The 23,368-nt window shown below is 41.8% G+C and overlaps 1 protein-coding gene across 1 annotated transcript; it reads left to right on the top strand.

Annotated features, from left to right (window-relative positions):
• Nucleotides 1–5,605: 5,605 nt before the first annotated feature.
• On the top strand, nt 5,606–19,644 carry gucy2f (guanylate cyclase 2F, retinal; the record flags this gene model as incomplete). The annotated part of the gene is made up of 18 exons (XM_080542933.1): nt 5,606–6,347; nt 7,231–7,532; nt 7,710–8,064; nt 8,279–8,363; nt 8,551–8,647; nt 8,770–8,898; nt 9,015–9,095; nt 9,258–9,434; nt 10,340–10,496; nt 10,745–10,894; nt 11,065–11,213; nt 15,487–15,650; nt 16,819–17,011; nt 17,294–17,468; nt 18,135–18,233; nt 18,524–18,618; nt 18,724–18,809; nt 19,560–19,644. 18 exons carry the CDS (start codon nt 5,606–5,608, stop codon nt 19,642–19,644), a joined length of 3,321 nt encoding a protein of 1,106 aa, XP_080399059.1.
• Between the last annotated feature and the right edge of the window lie 3,724 nt (nt 19,645–23,368).

Below are 23,368 nucleotides of genomic sequence, written 5' to 3'. Positions count from 1 at the left end.
TATAAGATTTGGGGAGGGTAAAAAGCAGCTAGATTAGACCTCAAGATCAACTTCACCTCAGACCTCTATGTCACCTCAGACCTCTATGTATCTATCTATATGTCACCTCAGACCTCTATGTATCTATCTATATGCCACCTCAGACCTCTATGTATCTATCTATATGTCACCTCAGACCTCTATGTCACCTCAGACCTCTATGTATCTATCTATATGTCACCTCAGACCTCTATGTATCTATCTATATATCACCTCAGACCTCTATGTCACCTCAGACCTCTATGTATCTATCTATATGTCACCTCAGACCTCTATGTCACCTCAGACCTCTATGTATCTATCTATATGTCACCTCAGACCTCTATGTCACCTCAGACCTCTATGTATCTATCTATATGTCACCTCAGACCTCTATGTATCTATCTATATGTCACCGCAGACCTCTATGTATCTATCTATATGTCACCTCAGACCTCTATGTCACCTCAGACCTCTATTTATCTATCTATATGTCAGACCTCTATGTATCTACCTATATGTCAGACCTCTATGTATCTATCTATATGTCAGACCTCTATGTATCTATCTATATGTCAGACCTCTATGTATCTATCTATATGTCAGACCTCTATGTATCTATCTATATATATTCCTGGGGATGCACATGCGGGATGACCTGACCTGGAAGGACAACACAAAAGGCACCATCAAGAGGGCACAACAGCGGCTAAACACCCTGAGAGTCCTCAGGAAGGAACACAGCAAGCAGGAGATACTGTTTTTTTTTTACCGCGGCGCAGTGGAGAGCATCCTCACCTACGGCATCTGCAACTGGTTCTCCAGCTGCACAACAGCGGAGAGAAATGCGCTACAGAGAGTCGTGAGAACAGCACAGAAGATCACCGGCGCCCCCCTCCCCTCTCTGGAAGAGCTGTACAACACACGCTGTCTCAGGAAGGCCTCCAAGATCTCCAGGGACCCGACCCACCCTGGGTACGTACACTTTACCAGGCTGCCCTCGAAAAGGCGGTTCAGGACCCTGGCCGCTAAGACAAACAGACTGAAGAACAGCTTCTACCACAGGGCCGTCCAGGCCCTGAACACAGCAAAGACCTAAGTTCTGGGCCCTGGACAGTCTGGACGGATTGTATGGCAGCTGCTGGACTGAAAAAATCAGGTGTAGTGCTGAGGCACAAACATGTACATTTCAAGCCTGCAAACTGTGACACTTTAAATAACGTGAAACAATACTATTGTGCAATATGACAACCCTAGTCGTCTATCTGTACAGTATAGTACAGTGGATTGTGTACATAGCCTTTATTTATGTAAACCAGCTCCTTCCCTTCTTGTGATTTTTTAAAAAAGTGATTATTTTTTTCCATTTCCTAACACCAGGGGAGCCACCCCTCCTAAATGTCGTTGTTTGGTACCTGTACTGTAGCAATGACAATAAAGTCCATTCATTCATATGTCAGGCATGGTAATATCATCTCCCCCAGATGGTGCTAGAACTAAGAACATCCCAACCACACATGCAGCCATTCTAATATACAGTATGCACACATGCAGCCATTCTAATATACAGTATGAGCAAATATGGATTTCCATTGATTGCAGTAAACAAATTAAATGACTCTAAATGTATTTTCTATTCAAGACTACAGTAACATGTTTTTTATTTTGTTTTATTTATTTATTTATATATATGTATTTCATTAGAATGGTGATGCCATGTGATGTATTTTGTAAAATAGACTGCAATTTGTGTGATGGTTAATGATTCAATAAATTGCAGTAGTAGCTATAAGATGAGTAAAAGTTTTCTATTTTTGTTTGCATATTTCATTGCACTGTTGGGTCAGGACCAGAGTCCTGAGCAATATGTTCAGGTGCATGGTGTAGATTTCAGCTGAGCCCTCATTTTTCTCCCCTCTTTCTGGCAGCAGGACAGAAGTGTCAAGGTGTTATGTTTAAGAGGCTCTTCAGCTTATATGGGATATGGGTCAGCAAAGGTGTAATCAGTTTCCTTCTCCCAGCAGTGCCCCCCCTGCCCCCTCTCCCCCTCTTCCTTCTCCCAGCAGTGCCCCCCTCCCCCCTCTCTCTCTCTCTCTCTCTCTCTCTCTCTCTCTCTCTCTCTCTCTCTCTCTCTCTCTCTCTCTCTCTCACCCACACTCACCCACACACACACACACGCACGCACACACACACACACACACACACACACACACACACACACACACACACACACACACACACACACACACACACACACACTGCACATCTGCAGTCTTTGAGATTACCTAATGAGGTACTGGAACACACACCATAATGAGGTCTAGCTGACCCTCTTTAACTTTTCACCTTGCAAAAGGCATTGTTAAAATTGTACATTACTCTCTGATTGAAGCCTACCTTTAAATTCTGTATGATTTTCATATATACTGTACATCATCATTCACCATACACCACCATGTGTTTGTTGCTTTAAGTTCATTGTTATGTGTTAATTACGCAGTATTCTCTGAGCTCTCATACCTCCAAAGGCCAAATTCAATTTATAACTAATTATCGTGGGATTTAATCTCTACTGCTTTCCAGGGTTCAAGTTAATGATATTCATGATTTGTCTCTACATAGGCTTCAGAAAGTATTTAGACCCCTTCACTGTTTTCACATTTTTGAATAGATTTGCCATCAATCCACACACAGTACCCCATAATCTAAGTAAAAACGTTTTTTAATGTTTGCAAATGTATTAAAATGTAAATACAGAAATACCTCATGTACATAAGTATTCAGACCCTTTGTCACTCTTAAAATTAGGTCAAATGCTAAATGTCTTCAACAAGTCATTCAACAAGTTGAATTGAGTCCACCTGAGTGTAAGGATAATAGTTCATGTTATTTCAGAATGAATATCTTTTGTTTTTATAGTCTCTGGTTTGCATAGAAATCAATTAAACACTGTGTGGATTATGATGTCGCTATACTAACATAGCAAATGTAATAATATTCTCTTCATCCTCACAAACTCCCCAGTCCGCTGGTGACAAACATATCCAGAACATGATGGAGTTACCACTATTCTTTATACCTGGAATAATATGGAAACTACATTGCATGTGCTGGATTTGCAATAAACGTAATGCTTTAAAGTAAAACCAAATAAACATATTTCTAGCCACATTCTTTGCACTATCACTTGAATTCATTGGTGCAAACCCAATTATTGATGTGAGATTTTATCATATATTTATTATTTTATTTTCCATTAAGGGATTATTCGCCACTTGGTTATAGACCAAGGACCCCAATTGAAATAAGCCAGTGGCTTTCTTGGGTTTTTATCCTTTTAGTTGACCTTGTATGTAATATGTACTTTCATGTACCTACTTCTGCAAATCTTCTAATAAAGTTTTCAATCAATCAATCAAACCAATTTTGTAGAGTGACTGGGATTACGTTGTCCTGTGATTGTGCTTTTCCTCTTTGCCATTCAGCTTTGTAGAAGTCTCCCCAGGCCTCAGGGTAGATGTGTGTAAGTCTCCCCAGGCCTCAGGGTAGATGTGTGTAAGTCTCCCAGGCCTCAGGGTAGATGTGTGTAAGTCTCCCCAGGCCTCAGGGTAGATGTGTGTAAGTCTCCCAGGCCTCAGGGTAGATGTGTGTAAGTCTCCCCAGGCCTCAGGGTAGATGTGTGTAAGTCTCCCCAGGCCTCAGGGTAGATATGTGTAAGTCTCCCAGGCCTCAGGGTAGATGTGTGTAAGTCTCCCAGGCCTCAGGGTCGCATTCCTGAGAGTTTTGTTCCTCTCCATTGGCTCAGTTTTTAATGACAACCTGACCCACACAGGGTGGAATTGATTCCTATGCAAATCAGAAACCCTATAAAAACTAAATTAATTCCAAAATCACATGAACTGTTATCATTGCATTCAAATGGACTCAATTCAATTTATTGAGTGACTTGTTGACGACTATTTTGCATTTGAGCATTTAATTTTAACAGGGTCTGAATACATAGGTAAATGAGGTATAGGCCTATTTCTGTATTTCAATTGTAATACATTTGCAGAAATGTCTAAAAACGTGTTGTCACTTTGTCATTATGCGGTATTATATGTGGATTGATGGCAAAAATCTAACATCATTAATTTTAAATTGAGTCTGTAACACAACAACATGTGGGTCTGAATACTTCCGAAGTCACTGTAGGTGTTGTGATGCAGATGTATGTCTGTCTAAATTGGTACTGAAACATGTCATCAAAACACCTGAAAGGCCTGACGCCGCAAATATTGTAGAGCTCAGGTGACGCGTGCAGGGAGAGCCGTTCGTTAACTTTAATTACTCCCTCTCCACCATGGTGCAAATTCAATTGAACGATGGGGCCTGTGTCACATAAACACATTAGACCAATTATTGCACGGTTCATAGGTGTGTTCATGCAACAAGATGTTTCCATAGCAAACTAATCTGACCTTGGATAACTGTTAAGGCACATTGCCAATCAGTTATTGTGAAAGGCAAGAAGATATTAGTCTGTTATAGATTTTTTTATTTTTTTCAGAAAACGTAGTAATGACTGGAAATGAACCAATTATTTGAAAGAGTAGAATATAATTTGGACTCAGAAATATGTAATTTGTACACCCTTATATCTATATTGACAAGGTTTTGTGGCTTTGTAACGTGTTTCTGAGAATCCAAGGTACGTTTACAATCCTCTTATATTGTGCCTTACCGAATATGGATTAGGTCCGAGAGTAACGCCCACGTTTAGCCTACGGGTCACTTGAAAGGACTTTGAATGAGCGGAGGTGATTCTGACTTGCTATATTCTAAATCATTTATAACATATAAATCATTAACTGTACGATTTTTAGATTAGACCTATATCTCTGAATTCGGAATACTTTGTTTTGTTTCTGTATCCTGTAATTAAACATTTGGTTGGCCTATGCTCTCAGATGAAGAAGATGACAAGGAGATACCTACAAGCATTGTTTTATTATTATGTTGAACTAAACATGTTACCTGAGAGTGGAGTGTAGGCTACGTGTTTAGGGTGCACCGGTAGACGCCCGGTGAAGAGCTAACAGCGGTATGATCTAAGTAGCTCTCCAGGGTGCTGAAGTTGTCTCTCATCGTGACAGACGCAACGAAGACTCAACTCTCATCCTATGAGACAGAACAGAGGGATAATGAATTGTTGTGTGTTAAACTCGGTAACTAAATGTATAATAAATACTAGAATCGTTTGGTGAGTACTGGGAAAATACCGCAAATAAATAGGAGCGGGCTTAAAAGCACCTGATCTTCCTCGTCGTACTTCTGAGCTCCAAAGAAGGCCAGGAGAAGCAATGGTAAGTGTCTATTTGGATTCACCTATTCATTCGTGCCTCTTTTGAGAAACAGTATATCAGCCACTGTGAGCGGACTCAATGCTTTGTTTTACAACTTTACCAAGCTAAGAGTTTAGTTGATATACCGTGGCCCATATTACTGTCAATAATTACATTATAACCATATACATTTATTTTGCAGGTGTTCTTGTCTGCTTTGATGTAACATCCCAAGTCACCAATACGGGTAATAAGCTTGCAAAATGCAACATATTCCTCTTAATTTTGGAGATGCGCTAGGGGAGTTATCCAACTATCCATGCAGCCCCACATTCAAAAGCAGACACAGCTTTGCGACGATGCCATTCAGCAACTTTCTATGGGTCCTGCTTGGGGTTTGGACGTTCCCATGTTGTGTTCAGTGTTTCATATTCAAAGTGGGGGTTCTTGGGCCTTGGAACTGCGACCCAGTCTATTCCAAGGCCCTACCTGCGGCTGCCGCGAAACTTGCTGTGGGCAGGATAAACGAGGACTTTAGTTTAAATCTAGGCTGCAAAATGGACTTCGTGATTCTCCAGGAGGCCTGCGAAACGTCCAAAGCCTTGACCACATTTATTTACTATGAGAAAATGGTCGATGCTTTCGTCGGACCCACGAATCCAGGCTACTGTGACGCGGCCTCGCTTTTGGGGAAAAATTGGGATAAAGCTGTCTTCTCTTGGTCTTGTATTAACTATGAATTGGATCGGATTAAGGGCTATCCGACCTTCGCAAGGACATTGCCGTCGCCCACGCGGGTGTTGTTCACCGTGTTGAGGCATTTCAGGTGGGCCAACATTGGCATTGTCTCTTCCAATGAGGATATATGGATGGACAGCGCCGGTAAAGTGGCAAATTCTCTCAGGAGTCAGGGACTTCCCGTTGGAATAGTAGCGTCCGTTGGAACCAATGAAACTGAGATGGAGAATACACTGAGGGACATCCGGGCCGCAGGGGAGATAAAAGGTAAGCCTTTCAGCAACTAATTCAACTATGAAGCCTCAGTCACAAAAGTTAAGTTGTTTTGACCAACTTGATGAGGTCATATAAGATAGCATTGTACAGGGTGAGTGATTTGCATTCATTAGTATTCCAAATATTTAGGGTTAGGGAGGGTTATAATACAATAATTTACCTAAAAAATGAAGTCAGAGGTTGTATCATTAGCTTGCAACCTAATAGCCTGTATGGAATGTAGGCTATATTCTGTGGTAAAAAAAAAAAAAGACCTAGCAGAAAAGGTGGATAAACCCTATTCACCCAAATAAAATGGTGGATAAACTGACTTTACTTGGGTTTACCCTCTACTACATCTGTCTTACAACCTAACTATAGCCATGGAGGCCAATAGTTGGAGAACATTCTACATACTATGGCTGCAATGAATCATTGGCACATCTCAATAATATTAAGTGACTTCCTCTCCATGTCACCCTCTCTTCATCAACACTGATCTGAGAGAACAGGTGAACACAACATGTCCATATGGGTGTCTATTCATCCAACACTCTACTTCTCCCCCTTATCCTGTTCTCATAGCAGATTAAAGGAGAGGGGGAGAGGAAGCTCATTTAGACTACTGAGATGCACCCATGAATTAGGAAACTTCAATAACTCAGTGAGGTAGTTGAACCCTGGCATCTTCATGATCAATTTGGTAAGATATTGATGAGTTTATTATTATGGCAGAATGAACATTTGATAATTAACTCGTTGGTCATGGTCAATCATACATTATCTCTCTATGGGCTGTCAGAGCTACTGTATTGCTAATAATGTCAGTATTATGTACAAATCTTTACTCTTTTAGCCTTGCTGATATAAAACATCTACGATCTGTGTGTTCCAGTCATCATCATGTGTATGCACTCTGCCTTAATTGGAGGAGAGCAGCAGGCCAAATTTCTGCTCAAGGCCCATGACATGGGTCTGACAAGTGGCAGATATGTGTTTGTGCCCTACGACACTCTGCTCTATAGTCTGCCCTACACCAACACCACCTACTTCCCTCTGCAAAACAACACCAAACTACGCCAGGCCTATGACGCTGTACTCACCATCACTGTGGCATCTGAATTGATGTCATTCAATGAGGCATTCAACATATCCAAGAGATCTGGGGAACTCACCATATCACTGGAGCCACAGCAGGTTGGAACCCTCCCTCAATATGATGCTGTCCTATATGTGCTTAAAACATGTCATTGCATTACATCTTTATGTCATGAGGTAATATGTAATATATTATAAATATTTCCATTATGTATGTCGATATGTAGATTCTCTGCTGTCATATTACATCTGACCATATACCTTCTTGCATTCCAGGTCAACCCCCTGTTTGGAACCATCTACAATGGTATTTACATGCTTGCCAACGCCATGCACAACGCCAGGCAAGGTGGCCAGTGGCTCTCTGGGACCAACCTAGCCTACTTCACCAGGAACATGAGCTTTACTGGTTTCAACCAGAATATTCAGATAGACACTGAAGGGGACAGCCAAACAAACTACGTCATACTGGACACAGATGGATGGTCGAGTCAGCTATACCTGTCCTATCTGGTGGATCTGAACTCAGACATGATCAGATTTGTGGGCAGGTCCGTTCACTTCCCAGGGGGCTCGCCTCCCCGCTCTGACTCCAGCTGCTGGTTCAACCCCAACGCCATCTGCACAGGAGGTACCCTAACCCTAACCCTTTTATCGGTTACTAATGAACTTATAACTAACCAACAATAACCCATACCTTCACTTAGGCCTACTGTATGATTGTAGTCAACAGAGCAATGGAAATGTAACTATCAAAACAATCCACTTTGAATCATGTTGCTTCTCCATTTTATTTTCTCTTTCCATCATCCAAACTATCACATCTGAACTTCCCCACTTCCCAGGTGTTGAGATCACTTATGTTATAGTGGTGTTCGCTGTCATCTTCATCCTGGCTGTGGGAGGGCTTGGTCTAAGTCTGTTCATAAGGTACCACATCTCACTAGGCTGTTTATAGGTTATCTGTCTTTGTGATAACAAAATTATTATTATTATTAAAATTCTGTTCAGCATTAAGAAAAAAAATACGTAAAGCTCAAATGTTGTTGATGATGTTTAGATCCACTGAGACATGCACATTAAGTTTACTTTGGCTAAAATGTCCCCTGATTGGTAGGAGGAGGATCCAGCAGATCCAGTTAGTCAAGGGACCCAATCGGATCCTATTGACATTAGAGGACCTCACTTTTATCAACCCACAGCTTAGCAAGAGGGTAAGCAACTTTTCCTACAAACAATTACCTGAAAATTACATTTCCTAGAAATGAGCTATCCTTCTATACATACTTAGGCTTTACCTCTATCGGTGATCCTATCTTTTGATTTTTTTTCATAGAAAATCACCTTAGACGATCTCAGTGAATCTAAAAGTGCGATAGAGGAGAAGAGTATGAAGTCTGCAGACCTGTCCCAAAACAGCACACAAACAGCCACACATGAGACCACCAATGTGGCTGTCTATGAGGTAGGTTGACCATTGCATAAAATAGTCTGTTTTCAACACTACCTCAACATGATTTAGCATTACATTACAAATAGAGAGGCAAGATGATAGAGATGGGGTGTTTCTTTTCTTCACAGGGTGACTGGGTGTGGCTGAAAAAGTTTGAGGAGGGCCATTTCAAGGAGGTCAAGCAGAGTACCACAAAGATCTTTACAAAGGTAATACAATACATAATGCATAGTTTGTGCAATACGTTTTTTCTGGCCTGATGAGATGATCAGGAAAACCTCCAGCACGATGCATAGTCAAAAGCAAAGGAAAGCCTGGATGTTCAGGAGTTGTTGCTAATGTCAGTCTTCTTTCCATGTGAACTTTGCTAGATGAAAGATCTCAGAAATGAGAACGTCAACCCATTCCTGGGTTTCTTTATCGACTGTGACATGTTTGCTGTGGTGACGGAGCACTGCTCGCGTGGCAGTCTGCAGGACCTTCTGAGGAATGATGATGTCAAGCTGGACTGGATGTTCAAGTCCTCCCTTTTGCTGGACCTCATCAAGGTGGGCTTGTGTATTTACAGTAATGTACCATTACATGGAGTTCAGTAATAGGAGAAAAGCTTCACCATATGCAGTGTCTTATTTATCCTTTATTTTATTAAGGAATTTCAATTGAGATTTCTTTTTAAAGCCTACCTCAATCCACAATCTGAAATGTACTGTATATGTGACAGGGTCTGGTTAAAAAGTGTTTAAGTAGGGCATGGTCATTTAAAAAAAAATTCGAGATTATGAAAGTGCAGATTGTAAGCTTTCAAATGATGTGTCATACATTGAAATCTGAAATCTAAAAATAGTTGAAGAAGATATGCTTATTTGAATGTTGGTACACCTCAAACCAAATACTGGAGAATATCGCTCTGAATCAAAACACACGCAAAACAGCTGTTAATAGCTAGCGGCTAAAAAGGTACATAACATCTAACTGCATGTTTAGCACATCACAACACACTGATATAACATCAACATGTTAAAAACACACAACTACACAATTAGATGATCACACAGTCCTTGCTTTTGAACACGTCCTAAAATGTAAGTTTGTTTACAAGCCATGTATCACTCACCCAGTAACCTATGGCAGACAAGACTGTGAATCCAATTCACAAATTATAAGTATTTAGTGATCCTAAAACTGTTGTTTGTTATATTGAGTGGGCTCTTCAACATTTCAACTTTCGTAATATGCAAAAAAACTGAAAACACTTTCCTTTTTTTTTAAAGAAGCTTTTTGCTCATTTGTGCGATTTGAGAATTGCAGACATGCGACATGAGGCTGTGTCACATATTTCCACTTTAAATAGTACACTGTAGATTATGGATTAAAGCAAAAAGGTTCTGAGTGCTCAAATTGGTGTGATTTTATTTGAGATGAGATGAGTGTCTGTTGATGATATCTGTCTCAGGGAATGAAATACCTACACCACCGGGAGTTCCCCCACGGCCGACTGAAGTCTCGGAACTGTGTGGTGGATGGCCGCTTCGTCCTGAAGATCACAGACTATGGCTTCAATGAGCTTCTAGAGTCCCAGAAAGCCCCACAAAATCTACCTCCAGCAGAAGGTAATGTCTAAAGCCAAAATGTACTATCATTTCTAATAATGATCTAATAATTTGTGGTCTTGTCATAGACACCCAGTCACTTTCAGAGAGAATTCAGAGAGAATTTATCTAATGAAAAATTATATCAAAAGCATATCATTATCCTGTCTGGTGTTGTAAAGTATTATTATTATTATTATGATGATGATGATGATGATGATGATGATTATTATTATTCAAATTTGTGATCCTGCATCTTTGGCTCTCAGATCTATTTTGGACAGCTCCAGAATTCCTCAGAGACCCAGATAACTCTCGTAAGGGGACTTATAAAGGAGATGTGTATAGTTTTGCCATTATACTCCAAGAGGTGGTGGTCCGAGGACCCCCATATTGCATGCTGGGTTTGACTCCTGAGGGTACGTCTAGAGGACACAACATGTTACAATTCCCAATTGTTTTTGTTTACAAAAGCCTAACAGTGTCTCTGCTTTGCTTTGACAAATAATGTACCAGCAGCAATGACAACTTATTTTAATGAGTTTCAGTGCAGATAAAACATTTCCCATCTCTTTCTGCTCAATGTCAGAGATCATTAGGAAGGTGAAGAAGCCTCCGCCCATGTGCAGGCCCACGGTGGCCCCAGACCAGGCCCCTCTGCAGTGTATCCAGCTGATGAAGCTGTGCTGGGGTGAGCAGCCTGACCGCAGACCAGCCTTCGATGAGATCTTTGACCAGGTCAGTAACATCATCTGTGTCCTCCATAGAAGCCATGGTTAAGTAGAGTAGTACAGGAAATATGTCTATATTATGAGTATGAGTTATAATAATTATGAATATGAGTTATACGCTGTATAGAAATTGGCTTTTTCAGGAGTGAATGAAAGGTTCAGGTTCATTGTCTTGGTTTGTAGAAAATGTTTAATCAATCTGGTTTTAGAGCTAAGCATAGTACAATCACTGGTGTCACTTTGGTTACAAATACTGTATATCTGCTTTAGACAGGAAGAAGCATTGTGCTGCACTGTTTGTCGATCTATCTAAAGCTCTCGATACAGTAGACCATTACTTACTCCTACAAACACTGTTTAATATTGACATGGACAATAAGGCTTGCTGGACTATCTATGTGAGAGGCGTCAATGTGTGAAAGCTGGAAACTTTCAATCAGATGTTTTACCCATCTCCCTAAGGTGTTTTACCCATCTCCCCAAGGTGTTTTACCCATCTCCCTACGGTGTTTTACCCATCTCCCTAAGGTGTTTTACCCATCTCCCTAAGGCAGTGTTTCCCAAACTGTGGGGCGCGCCCCCCTAGTGGGGCGCGGGGGTACTGCAGGGGGGGCGCAGATTATTATTTCATTTTATTTTAGTTTTAGTTTTTTTAGTTTTTTTTTTTTCTTTCCTAGCACCAGGGGAGCCCCCCCTCCCAAATGTCGTTGTTTGGTACCTGTACTATATCAATGACAATTAATTAATTAATTAATTAATTAATTCATTCATTCATTCAAATAATATGGGAGGGAAAAAAATGCACACACAAGAGCTGTAAACAAACACTGCTTGCTTAAGGTTACCATCAGCGGTGTTGGATGATTTTATAATAAAAATGAGAACCTGAATGGAGCGCAGGCCATAAACTGTAACAAAGAGGCTGCGAGGGGGCGCGAGCCCAGGGGGGGCTCCATTCACGTCATTGACGCGCGCTCTCCCTCCCCATCATTCCAGCTATCTAGCAGCAACAACAACAATGGATAAGTTTATGAAAGAGCCAGAAGCTAAACGAAAAGCGAAGGAGCCCATGACAAACGTCCCAAAGCCAAAGTCAAGAAAGTATGACGATACATACCTCTCCCTGGGCTTCACGTCTAATGTGGTCGGTGCGGAGGAACGACCACTGTGTGTCCTCTGTCTCAAAACTTTAGCGGCAGATAGCATGAAGCCTAGCTAGTTGAAACGTCACTTGGAGACCACACACCCGACTGATGTGAAGAAGCCCCTCGATTTCTTCAAGAGAAAACTCCAAGAATACCGTGGTCAGCAGAGCCGTTTCGTTAAAACAGCATCTGTTACGTCTAATGCTCAACTTGCCTCCTACAAAGTGGCATATCGTATCGCCCAGTCTAAAAAACCACACACCATCGCTGAGGAGTTAATACTCCCTGCTGCGATAGATATGGTTTCACATATGATAGACGAGGCAACAGCCCAAAAACTCAATGCTATCCCCCTGTCAAACAACACTATTGCGAGACGCATCAATGACATCTCAGAAGACATGAAAGAGCAGCTTGTTGAGGAAATAAAAGACCAACGCTTTGCGCTCCAGGTAGACGAGGCCACAGATAGTAACAAGGACTGTCTGTTAATAGCGTATGTCAGATACATTGATGCGGAGGGTTTGAGCGAGGATTTGCTATTTTGCAACTATGTCCCAAACAGAGCAACAGCTGATGAACTGTTCAAAATCATAGACAAATACCTGAGTGAAGCCGATCTGAAATGGGAGGACTGTGTGGGGATATGCACCGACGGTGCCCAGGCCATGGCAGGAAAACGGGGAGGGCTCCAGACGCTCATCAAGCGCGTTGCACCGAAAGCAGTGTGGACTCACTGCGTAATACACAGGGAGGCACTCGCGTCAAAGCAGCTGAGTCCAGAGTTGAATGACGTTTTGTCTGATGTTATCACCACCGTCAATTACATAAAAACAAGACCACTGAAAGCTCGCATTTTTTCCGCTTTGTACGAGGAGATGGGCTCCGAGCACACAGCCGTGCTATTTAATTTTCGCTGAAAGATGAGATCCGAATCTTCTTGGAGGAGGAAGGGAACGAACTTGCCAGCAAGTTTAATGATGAAGACTTCCTCATGAAATTGGCCTACCTAAGCGACATGTTTGAGAAGCTCAATGAATTGAATCTACAGTTGCAGGGCAACAACACACACCTTCCACATCTGGCAGACAGGATACAATCTTTCACACGGAAACTGGACATGTGGGGCAGGAGACTTGAACAGGGGGACATCGACTCATTTGGGAATCTGAAGGCATTCATCGAGACCAATGAGCTGCAGAGCACAGTGCTTCCATGTATGAGAGAGCACATCTCAGCCTTGAAACAAAGCTTCCAGAAATACTTCTCTGTGGATGACAGTGCCAAATACGACTGGATTAGAGATCCATTTGTTGCACCACCACCTGCCATGTTCAGCACTGCGGAAGAGGAACAGTACTTCGACATGACTTCAGAGTCAACCATGAGGCTGCAGTTCACATCCACGACTTTGGCTGGGTTTTGGATGGGAGTGGAGAAGGACTACCCTCTCATTGGACAGAAAGCTGTGGGAATACTGCTGCCTTTTGCAACATCGTACCTGTGTGAGATAGGCTTTTCTGCTGTTGCTGCTATCAAAAGCAAATACAGGTCGAAGTTGAACATTGAGAATGAACTGAGAGTGGCAGTCTCAAAACAACAACCCCGCTTTGAGAAGATTTGCAAGGCAAAGCAAGCACACACAAGTCATTGATCGTAATTGTGATAGGAATGTGAGGAGTAAGAATAGTGATGCAGTAGAAATTAGTTAATGTTGATATGTTGAATATTTCAGTGGCACAGGATCATTTGCCAAGCACTTATGTTCCTTTTCAACCCATAATAAAATATAAAACTATAGTTGGATATATGTGTCTTGTTATTATTAGAAGAGAAAATGTAATGTTTTTACAACTTTATACAATTAATTATATCAATCTAGGTGGGGACCGGGTTAGGGGGGGCTCGAAAATATTTCCAATTACCCAAGGGGGGCCTGATTGAAAAAGTTTGGGAACCGCTGCCCTAAGGTGTTTTACCCATCTCCCTAAGGTGTGCCATAGGGTTCTATATGAGGTCCAGTCCTCTTCACTCTGTACATAAATGATATTGCCTTCGCACTAAAAAACAGCCAAGTTCATCTTTATGCTGACGATACGATTGTCTACTGTGTAGCAGATTCTGTACAACTGGCCACTGAAAGACTGCAGCTTGCGTTCAATGCTCTTCAAGAAGCACTCTTCAATCTTAAACTGGTTCTGAACGCTAGTAAAACTAAATGTATGCTATTTACAAATACCAAACATATTGATCATGATAGTCTATGTATAACCACAGTAAATGGCTCTGGCATTGAGAGAGTCTCAGAGTACAAGCATCTTGATTGATCTTGACAGTATCTGGATTGATCATAAACTTCAATTTAAGTATCATAATCAGTATTGATAACCTTGTCAGCAAGCTGCGTCAGAAGGTTGGCTTTTTGTACAGAAACAAATCCTGTTTTCCTTTGTCGTACAGGAAAATAATTGTGGAAGCAACTTTCCTGTCTGTCTTAGACGATGGTGATGTGTTCTATAGACATTCTGCATCTTCAACACTAAAGCCACTTCAGTCAGCCTATCACTCTGCCCTTAGATTTATCACAGGTGCTAATTACACTCACCATGGTTGGTTGGTCATCCCTGGAAATGAGGCGTAATAGGCATTGGTATCTGTTTATTTATAAGGAGCTCTTGGTCCTTATCTCACCCGATCAAATAACTGGCTTACTCTAAAGGTCCCCTGTACGCATACAGAACATGGAAAGACTGCCTTCTTATTTGCTGCTCCACACTCCTGGAACCTGCTACAAAGCACTTTGCAAATGGGCTCTCTCCCATCTATTGGTCAATTCATGGCAATGACTAGGGACCATTGTGTATCTATTTGCACCTGCTTTGATTCATCTTTGTTGAAATATGTATTTATTATTGTTATTGTTATTGCTCTTATTGTGTTTTTATTGTTGCACTAAGTATGTTTATGTATTTATTGTGTTGCAATGTATTTGTATATCCTGGACACTCGGCCCCACCGAAAATGAGGGTCTCCCTCAGTGGTCCCCGAGTTGAAATAAAGACTTAAAATGAAATGAAATGAAATGTACAAAGGAAGTCCTCTGCAACACAGCCCTGATCCTGTTTTGTGTCACAGTTCAAGCTGATCAACAAGGGTAAGAAGACCAACATCATAGACTCCATGCTGCGTATGCTGGAGCAGTACTCTTCCAACCTGGAAGACCTGATCAGAGAGAGAACAGAGGAGCTGGAGGTGGAGAAACAGAGGACAGAGAAACTACTGTCTGAAATGCTCCCTCCGTGAGTCAAACACCTTTCCTTTCACACATTTTGTGGGGAAAAAAAAGCTATTCTTAAGTTGAGGACTCCAATTACACTCTAATTGCAATGTCTTGTCTGAAATTGAACAGCAACATAAAGCAATCAATAGTGGCAACATCTGTTTTCAGTTACTCTGCTCCTCGGACATGGAATGACCTACAGGTTACTTAACCAGTGGATACCCTGGTGCAGTTGGGTCATTCCACATTTTTGGTGAGGGGTCTGTTTAGGGAGGATTGCACATGTGGGTAGTGCTGTGTCTTCTAATTGAGGTGTTCTTATAAACTCTAGTATTGTATTTAGAGATCCACCAATTCGATACTGAGCATTGGTAGGTGGATAGAATTCAGCTCAAGGTGAGATAGTGTCAGACAAATAGTCCTATTAGAGCTGTGGTGCAAGTGTCTGTGGTGGCACAAGTGAAAGGCTGTACCTCAAAAATAGAGTAGAGTAGATTTTCCCCAATTCTCAGTGTTCAGTAATTACTGTATGTAACTGGCTCTTTCTCACTCATTACTGGGAGATAAGACACACATTCACAGCTTTTCAACAGCCATCCGAACGGAAAATGTTTAATGACACAAGCGACTGAAAACGATGGAGCAAGTCACATTTATTTCAGAAATTGCAGTGGAAGAAATCATAATTGGAACTGTTCCGCCTTTGTTTGCGGTCTGGAATGAAAAGAAAGTTGTATGGGATAATTCAGTCATGTAGCATGTATTTCTCCTTATGCAGAGTTATGAAATTGAGTCTTTAATTAATAAGCTAATGTTTCCCATGGTGTTTACTGGTTTTAAAATGGACAAGAATGATGCCAAGCATAGCACATCCACACACAGAGCATGTATACTGTAAACAAAACAACAAAAGAGCCTTTTATAAGATCGGTACTTGGTATTGGCCGATACTGGAAGTTCAGTACTCAGAATCAGAGTATTTATATGTTTGTTCAGTACTCAGAATCAGAGTATTTATATGTTTGTTCAGTACTCAGAATCAGAGTATTTATATGTTTGTTCCCTGTAGCAGGCCCCTGCTGCCACTGGTCTCAGTCAGGTTTCCCTGTATACATTTTATTGACATACTTTATTTTACTTACTGTATGTCATATACCAATTTGAGTCCTATCTCATACCCCCCGCAGGTCTGTAGCTGAGGCACTGAAGACGGGTGCAACAGTGGAGCCAGAATACTTTGACCAGGTCACCATCTACTTCAGTGACATTGTTGGCTTCACCACCATCTCCTCCCTCAGTGACCCAATCGAGGTGGTGGACCTGCTCAACGATCTCTACACACTGTTTGACGCTGTGCTTTGTAACCATGACGTCTACAAGGTCAGTCTCTACTCATAGGAGAGGATCAGAACAGCAGGAAAGGTGTTGAATTTGAATACACCATGTCATTGACTATACTAGTCATCCGCTAGCAGCGAGATCCGACAAGCATGACAGAGGAGCAGTCTGTTTTACATTTTTTATATCAATTATATCCAATATTTTACACTGAAGATTTCCAGAGAGTACCTCTTTAGTAACTTCCAGTAATAGACCAATCACATGTAGTCCTAGCCCCCGCAGCATGTGGTGATGTGTTTCAGTCACGCCCTTGTTCTGTAGGTGGAGACCATTGGTGACGCCTACATGGTGGCATCAGGTCTACCCAAGAGGAATGGGAACAAACATGCAGCAGAGATCGCCAACATGTCCCTGAACATCCTCAGCTCTGTGGGCAGCTTCCAGATGCGCCACATGCCAGACGTACCCGTCAGGATACGTATAGGGATCCACTCAGGTGAGGATACGTATAGGGATCCACTCAGGTGAGGATACGTATAGGGATCCACTCAGGTGAGGATACGTATAGGGATCCACTCAGGTGAGGATACGTATAGGGATCCACTCAGGTGAGGTGGCACTGTTGACCAGTCCGCCCATACCCGAATCGCAGAGTTTAGACGAAACCACGCCCGTTTTCGCATATGACGTACACGATGCGTGAGGGAGGCGAGAGGGAGATGTTGATGCTGGATCACAGTTAGGGTTAGGGTTAGGGTTAGGGTTAGGGTTAGGGTTAGGGTTAGGGTTAGGGTTAGGGTTAGGGTTAGGGTTAGGGTTAGGGTTAGGGTTAGGGTTAGGGTTAGGGTTAGGGTTAGGAAAATGTATGCTAGCTATGGTTAGGGTTAGGGTTAGGGTTACGGCTGAGAGCTGCGGTGTCCATAGCAACGCAGTGGGCGGAAGTGGGCGTGGTTTCGTCTAAACTCTGTTGCGATTCGGGTAGTCGCGACCAATCCCTTTCATTGGCTGAATGCCATTGTTAGGTGTAGATGAACATAATGGTCACAACCTCCATTCTTATTCCTTGTAGAAATTACTGTATATTTCTGCATTTATTACTATGATTTGAAAGGTTACAGCAGTGCTAGGTTCAATAGTTCAGTGGGATGTTGTGTGTGCGCAGGGTCATGTGTGGCTGGGGTAGTGGGTCTGACCATGCCTCGGTACTGCCTTTTTGGAGACACCATCAACACCGCCTCTCGTATGGAATCCACTGGGCTGCGTAAGTGACTACCCCCCTGATCACCATTCCAACTTAAATGTGCTCTATTATATGATATCATATTGGTCTAATCTAGCCTCATAAAACTATTATTACTATATAAAACTACTATTATTTGTCTGGTAATCTTGTGCAGCCCAGTTAAATGTTTGACTAGTCTGGTCTTATTATATTTTGTATATGTTATATTATACTGTCTTAATCACCCAACGCCCATAACCTAAAGCTGGCATTTTGTCAGAATGACAGAAGCCAGTATGTGTTTCGATTATGAAAATTATTTCCCACAGCTTATAGAATTCATGTCAATATGAGCACTGTGAAGATCCTTCGCTCTCTCAACGATGGCTACAAGATAGATGTCAGGGGCAAGACAGAACTAAAGGTAATGATCTCACTATGAACAATCCTCTTAATTTACCTTGATGTCTTACTCAGATGTCCTGTGAAAAGTCATATGAAAACAGTATATGGACATATTTGTGTTTAGGGTAAAGGCATCGAGGAGACATACTGGCTGGTTGGGAAAGCTAACTTCACAAAACCTTTACCAAAGCCTCCAGAGATCAAACCAGGGTAAGACTTCAGAAATGACAGTATATTAAAACCAGATGGTAGTGTGTCAATTGCCAATGTATTGGTATAACTGATATAATGTTGTTTGATTATGTGTGATTGTGTGATTGAGGCTCTTATGATACCATTTGATTACATGTAACTTACATGTTACTTTAGAGAAGACAATCACGGACTGAACCCTGAAGATATAGCTGCGTACAAAAGAAAGAAAGCAGAGAAAAAGGCTTGAATTTACTCAAAACAAAGGAGGTAGCTAGCACCTTGTGCATGTTTGGTGTAGCTAGCACCTTGTGCATGTTTGGTGTAGTGTGTGTTGTCCAGGAAAGCTAGTTATTGTGTTGTGTTGTCTGTTGCCTGTTGTTTTGCTGCTTTCACAATCTGTGGGTACATTGTGAGTTTTTCATCTCTTCTAGTCTCTTTAACCTCTGATCATATCACCTTATATACAATTAAAACTAGACCATGGCTATTCTGGGAAAGCTGAATTCATTTATAATAATAATAATTGCATAATAATGGCATAATTATTATTATTATAGTTAATTTATTTATATTGTGGGAGTTTACTTTGATTATTCACATTCATTCTGCACGCTTGTTAAGACAACGCTTCCAGAGTGAAATTTAATGTATTTTTTTTTCTGTCCTCTTGTATTGTCAACCGTGTCATTTGTGACTATCTGGTGCTTGACTAGCAATCAGTCAAAAACTAGGACGTTAAACCTATTTCTCTCCCTCTATTTTCAGTGACAACTGGCAAGGAATGGTGACTGAGGAGATCAAGGCCATATTTCGGAAGAACAACAGGCAGGTGGACAAGCCTAAGATCTGAGTGGAAGAGAGAGAGTAAGACAGAAAAGAATAGGAGGATAGAACCACAGCGAGAGAGGGATGAGGGATGACAGGAAGCCAGGCAGTGGACAGAGGTCATCACACTGGCCTGCTCACTGTGGCTTACGTGGACTCCTTTAATAGGATTGCCTGTCGTCTGGCTAATCTGATTGTGGCCAGCACAGCAGAAAGGGAGAGCACTAATGAAATGAAGGTTGTTGTATTATCAGGCCACAGGGAAAGTGCATGTCTCCCTAATGAACAATGGACTTACACATGTATGCCCCCATTGGCCACTAAGTGGCTTCACATAACAACGGAGGACCCCAGCGCTGCATAGGATGATCACTCACCTACTATAGGTTTTAATTACATAATGGAAGTTATTTTCTGTTTTGCCTTGTTGGTAATGTGGTGCTACGGGGAGACTGAATGTTAGTTAGTTATCTGCCTGACTCCATACTGTATGTGCTTTAGCCAATTATGACTAGCTAACATTTTCAACATTTGGTATGGAGCCAGGCAAGTTAGTTATGGCTAAATGTTATATTCTATGTATGGCCAAACAGCTTTTGTAAGGATTAACACAGCAAGATTGGGAGTTAAGCTGCTATGTATCGACTGTATTGTATGAACTATGGGTTTATTGTCGCCTAGAGAAACAATTCCTTATATATGTATTGGGCAACACTTTATATTAAAGTCCTTAAAGTAGTTACGTAGTAATGACTAGTATCAACATTGTAACATTATATAGTTACTACTGTATGTAATTACTGTCTAGCTGTAGTTATTACACACAGGGAATATGCACTGGGATATTTTGCGTCACCTTTGACCATTTTATCATGTTGAAGTGAGTTATATTGTTATACTATCTATTGCCAGGGAGAGAGTTCTGACATTGATCTAGCAGACCAATTGTATAACCAGTTGTGTAATAACATACTGCTAGACTGTAATTACATATCACTTACATAGTAGTTACTATTTAAGTGTAATGTTTATACCACAGTTATTACTAGGTTGTTACATACATTTAAGGGCAACTTAATCTAAAGTGTTACCGTATATTGTATTTGTATGGGTGAAATTTGTGCATATGGGGCAAATTATATGATATCAGAATAGCACCTGAATTGAAATACAATTAAGGACAGACACACATGCTATAGCTTGTACTGTATGTTCAATGTTTCATTTGAATTGTGGAATTCTACATGTTACATTGACCTGTAGATATTGTTCTTATATACATATTTTATTGGCTTTTTGTAGATTCTATAAATATTTCTGTGAAATGTGTGAATAGGATCCATTCAAACTTTGCCATGGTATGGCAAGGGTATGTTGTTATTCATCAGAAGATGTCAGGAAGAGAGGGAAGAGGTGGAGGAGGATATTGGGTCGGTGTCAGACTGCAGACAGAACGAGTGAAGAGCTGTGACCCCTCTGTCCTGCTGCCTTCATACACCAGAGCATCTCATGATCACTTAATTACTTGTGTGAATTAATTGAATGTCCTTTATCTGTCTTTACAGACTGCATTTGCAGAATGAACTCGAATAAATAGAATAAACTGCACAATACAAAACATTAGTAGATGCACCCCCCCCCCCCATGGTGATAACATCCCTCCCATAGTTCTGCATTACACTATATTTGGAATATAATAAAATCATAACAGTACAACATTTACATCAAATAGCATTGTTGAGTTCTGATTGTCTTATGGGAGTCAGAGCACAAGTATAGAGTTTAGTTCTTGAAATAGACCATAAAGGACAGGGTGAATTCAGAACCTATACAGAATATAACTAAATTGTTAAGATGCATTTCATGTTGTAATTTTTTCTTACATTTGTCTTGATATTTATGAGGCACAAAAATATTTATGTAAATATGGTATGTTGAATTAAATAAAGCATGAATTTGTAATGAAGCTGTCCTTTTTATTTGGAGTATGTGATCATTTGTAATCAGGGCGGTGCAGAGAGTTTGTAATGGGTATTGGCTGAATTTAATTGATCTTGCTATTTAAAAATAATATTTAAAAATATTGAAGTGCTTCGAGAAGTCGGTCCTGGGCCATCTAAAAACTCACCTTTCAACCAAACTAGACCCCCACCAGTACACCTACCGCAAGAACAGGTTAACGGAAGATGCCATCTCCATGGCACTTCAATCCACCCCGACCCCCCTCCCTCTCTCTTCACCTACAACTGCGTGCTGATGCATGGCTCTAACTCCATCATCAAGTTTGCAGATGACACCATTGTGGTAAGCCTGATAAGTAACAACAACGAGACGGCCTACAGGGAGGAGGTTCAACACCTGGTGGCGTGGTGCGCTGACAACAACCTGGCCCTCAACACCAGTAAGACCAAGGAGATCATTGTGGACTTCAGAGGAGATTGAAGAAAGCCCAGCTGTCTCCCAGGATTCTGAACAACTTCTACCACTGCACCACTGAGAGCATCCTAACCAACTGCATCACAATGTGGTACGGCAACTGCACTGTGTCCGACCGGAAGGCCCTGCAATGGGTAGTTTAAACCGCACAGAGCATCATCAGCACCAAACTCCCTCCCATGGAGTCCCTCCAGGCAGAGCAATGTAGGCGTAGGGCAGGTGTAGGCGTAGGGCAGGTGTAGGCGTAGGGCAGGTGTAGGCGTAGGGCAGGTGTAGGCGTAGGGCAGGTGTAGGCGTAGGGCAGGTGTAGGCGTAGGGCAGGTGTAGGCGTAGGGCAGGTGTAGGCGTAGGGCAGCAGGTGTAGGCGTAGGGCAGGTGTAGGCGTAGGGCAGGTGTAGGCGTAGGGCAGGTGTAGGCGGAGGGCAGCAGGTGTAGGCGTAGGGCAGGTGTAGGCGTAGGGCAAGTGTAGGCGTAGGGCAGGTGTAGGCAGAGGGCAGCAGGTGTAGGCGTAGGGCAGATGTAGGCGGAGGGCAGCAGGTGTAGGCGTAGGGCAGGTGTAGGCGTAGGGCAGCAGGTGTAGGGCAGCAGGTGTAGGGCAGCAGGTGTAGGGCAGCAGGTGTAGGCGGAGGGCAGCAGGTGTAGGCGGAGGGCAGCAGGTGTAGGCGGAGGGCAGCAGGTGTAGGCGGAGGGCAGCAGGCATCATCAAGGACACCTGGCAGCCCAGCAGGTCTGTTTGATCCCCGACCATCTAAGAGGCAAAGGAAGTCCAGGATTCTCAGGTCCCTGCGTGGGGGGAGGGGGGGGAGGCACCGTGTGGGGGGGGGGGCACTGCACTGCATTGTGTTACTATCACATTTCTGCACTGCATTGTGTTACTATCACATTTCTGCACTGCATTGTGTTACTAACACATTTCTGCACTGCATTGTGTTACTATCACATTTTTGCACTGCATTTTTTTACAATTTTATTTATTATTGGTCCGCAAATTGTTTTAAAAAATTGCTATAAACTGATTTTCACACAATCCGATTTAATGATAACAGCTGATCAGATGTTTATGATATATGGCCTATATTTATAGCCTATCACAACTCGTAGACGTAGACGTGCAAAATGTTTGTTTTTCATATTCAGTAACAACTGACAAATTATGATAGGCAGAACAGCCTTTTTAAATTTCAATCAATTCATATGTTTCTACCATCATTTCTGGGCTACAAAAATCACAGTCTAAAACATATTTGGTCCGAAACGCCCGATGATTCCAGGAACATCACTGAAGATGTGTCCAGAGGCATCAGTAGATGTAT

This window comes from Nansenia antarctica (assembly GCF_963989245.1).
Source record: "Nansenia antarctica genome assembly, chromosome: 12".
Classification (NCBI taxonomy): Eukaryota; Metazoa; Chordata; class Actinopteri; order Argentiniformes; family Microstomatidae; genus Nansenia; species Nansenia antarctica.
The sequence above is the reverse complement of the archived record's forward strand: the minus strand, read 5'-3'. Positions and strand labels throughout refer to the sequence as shown.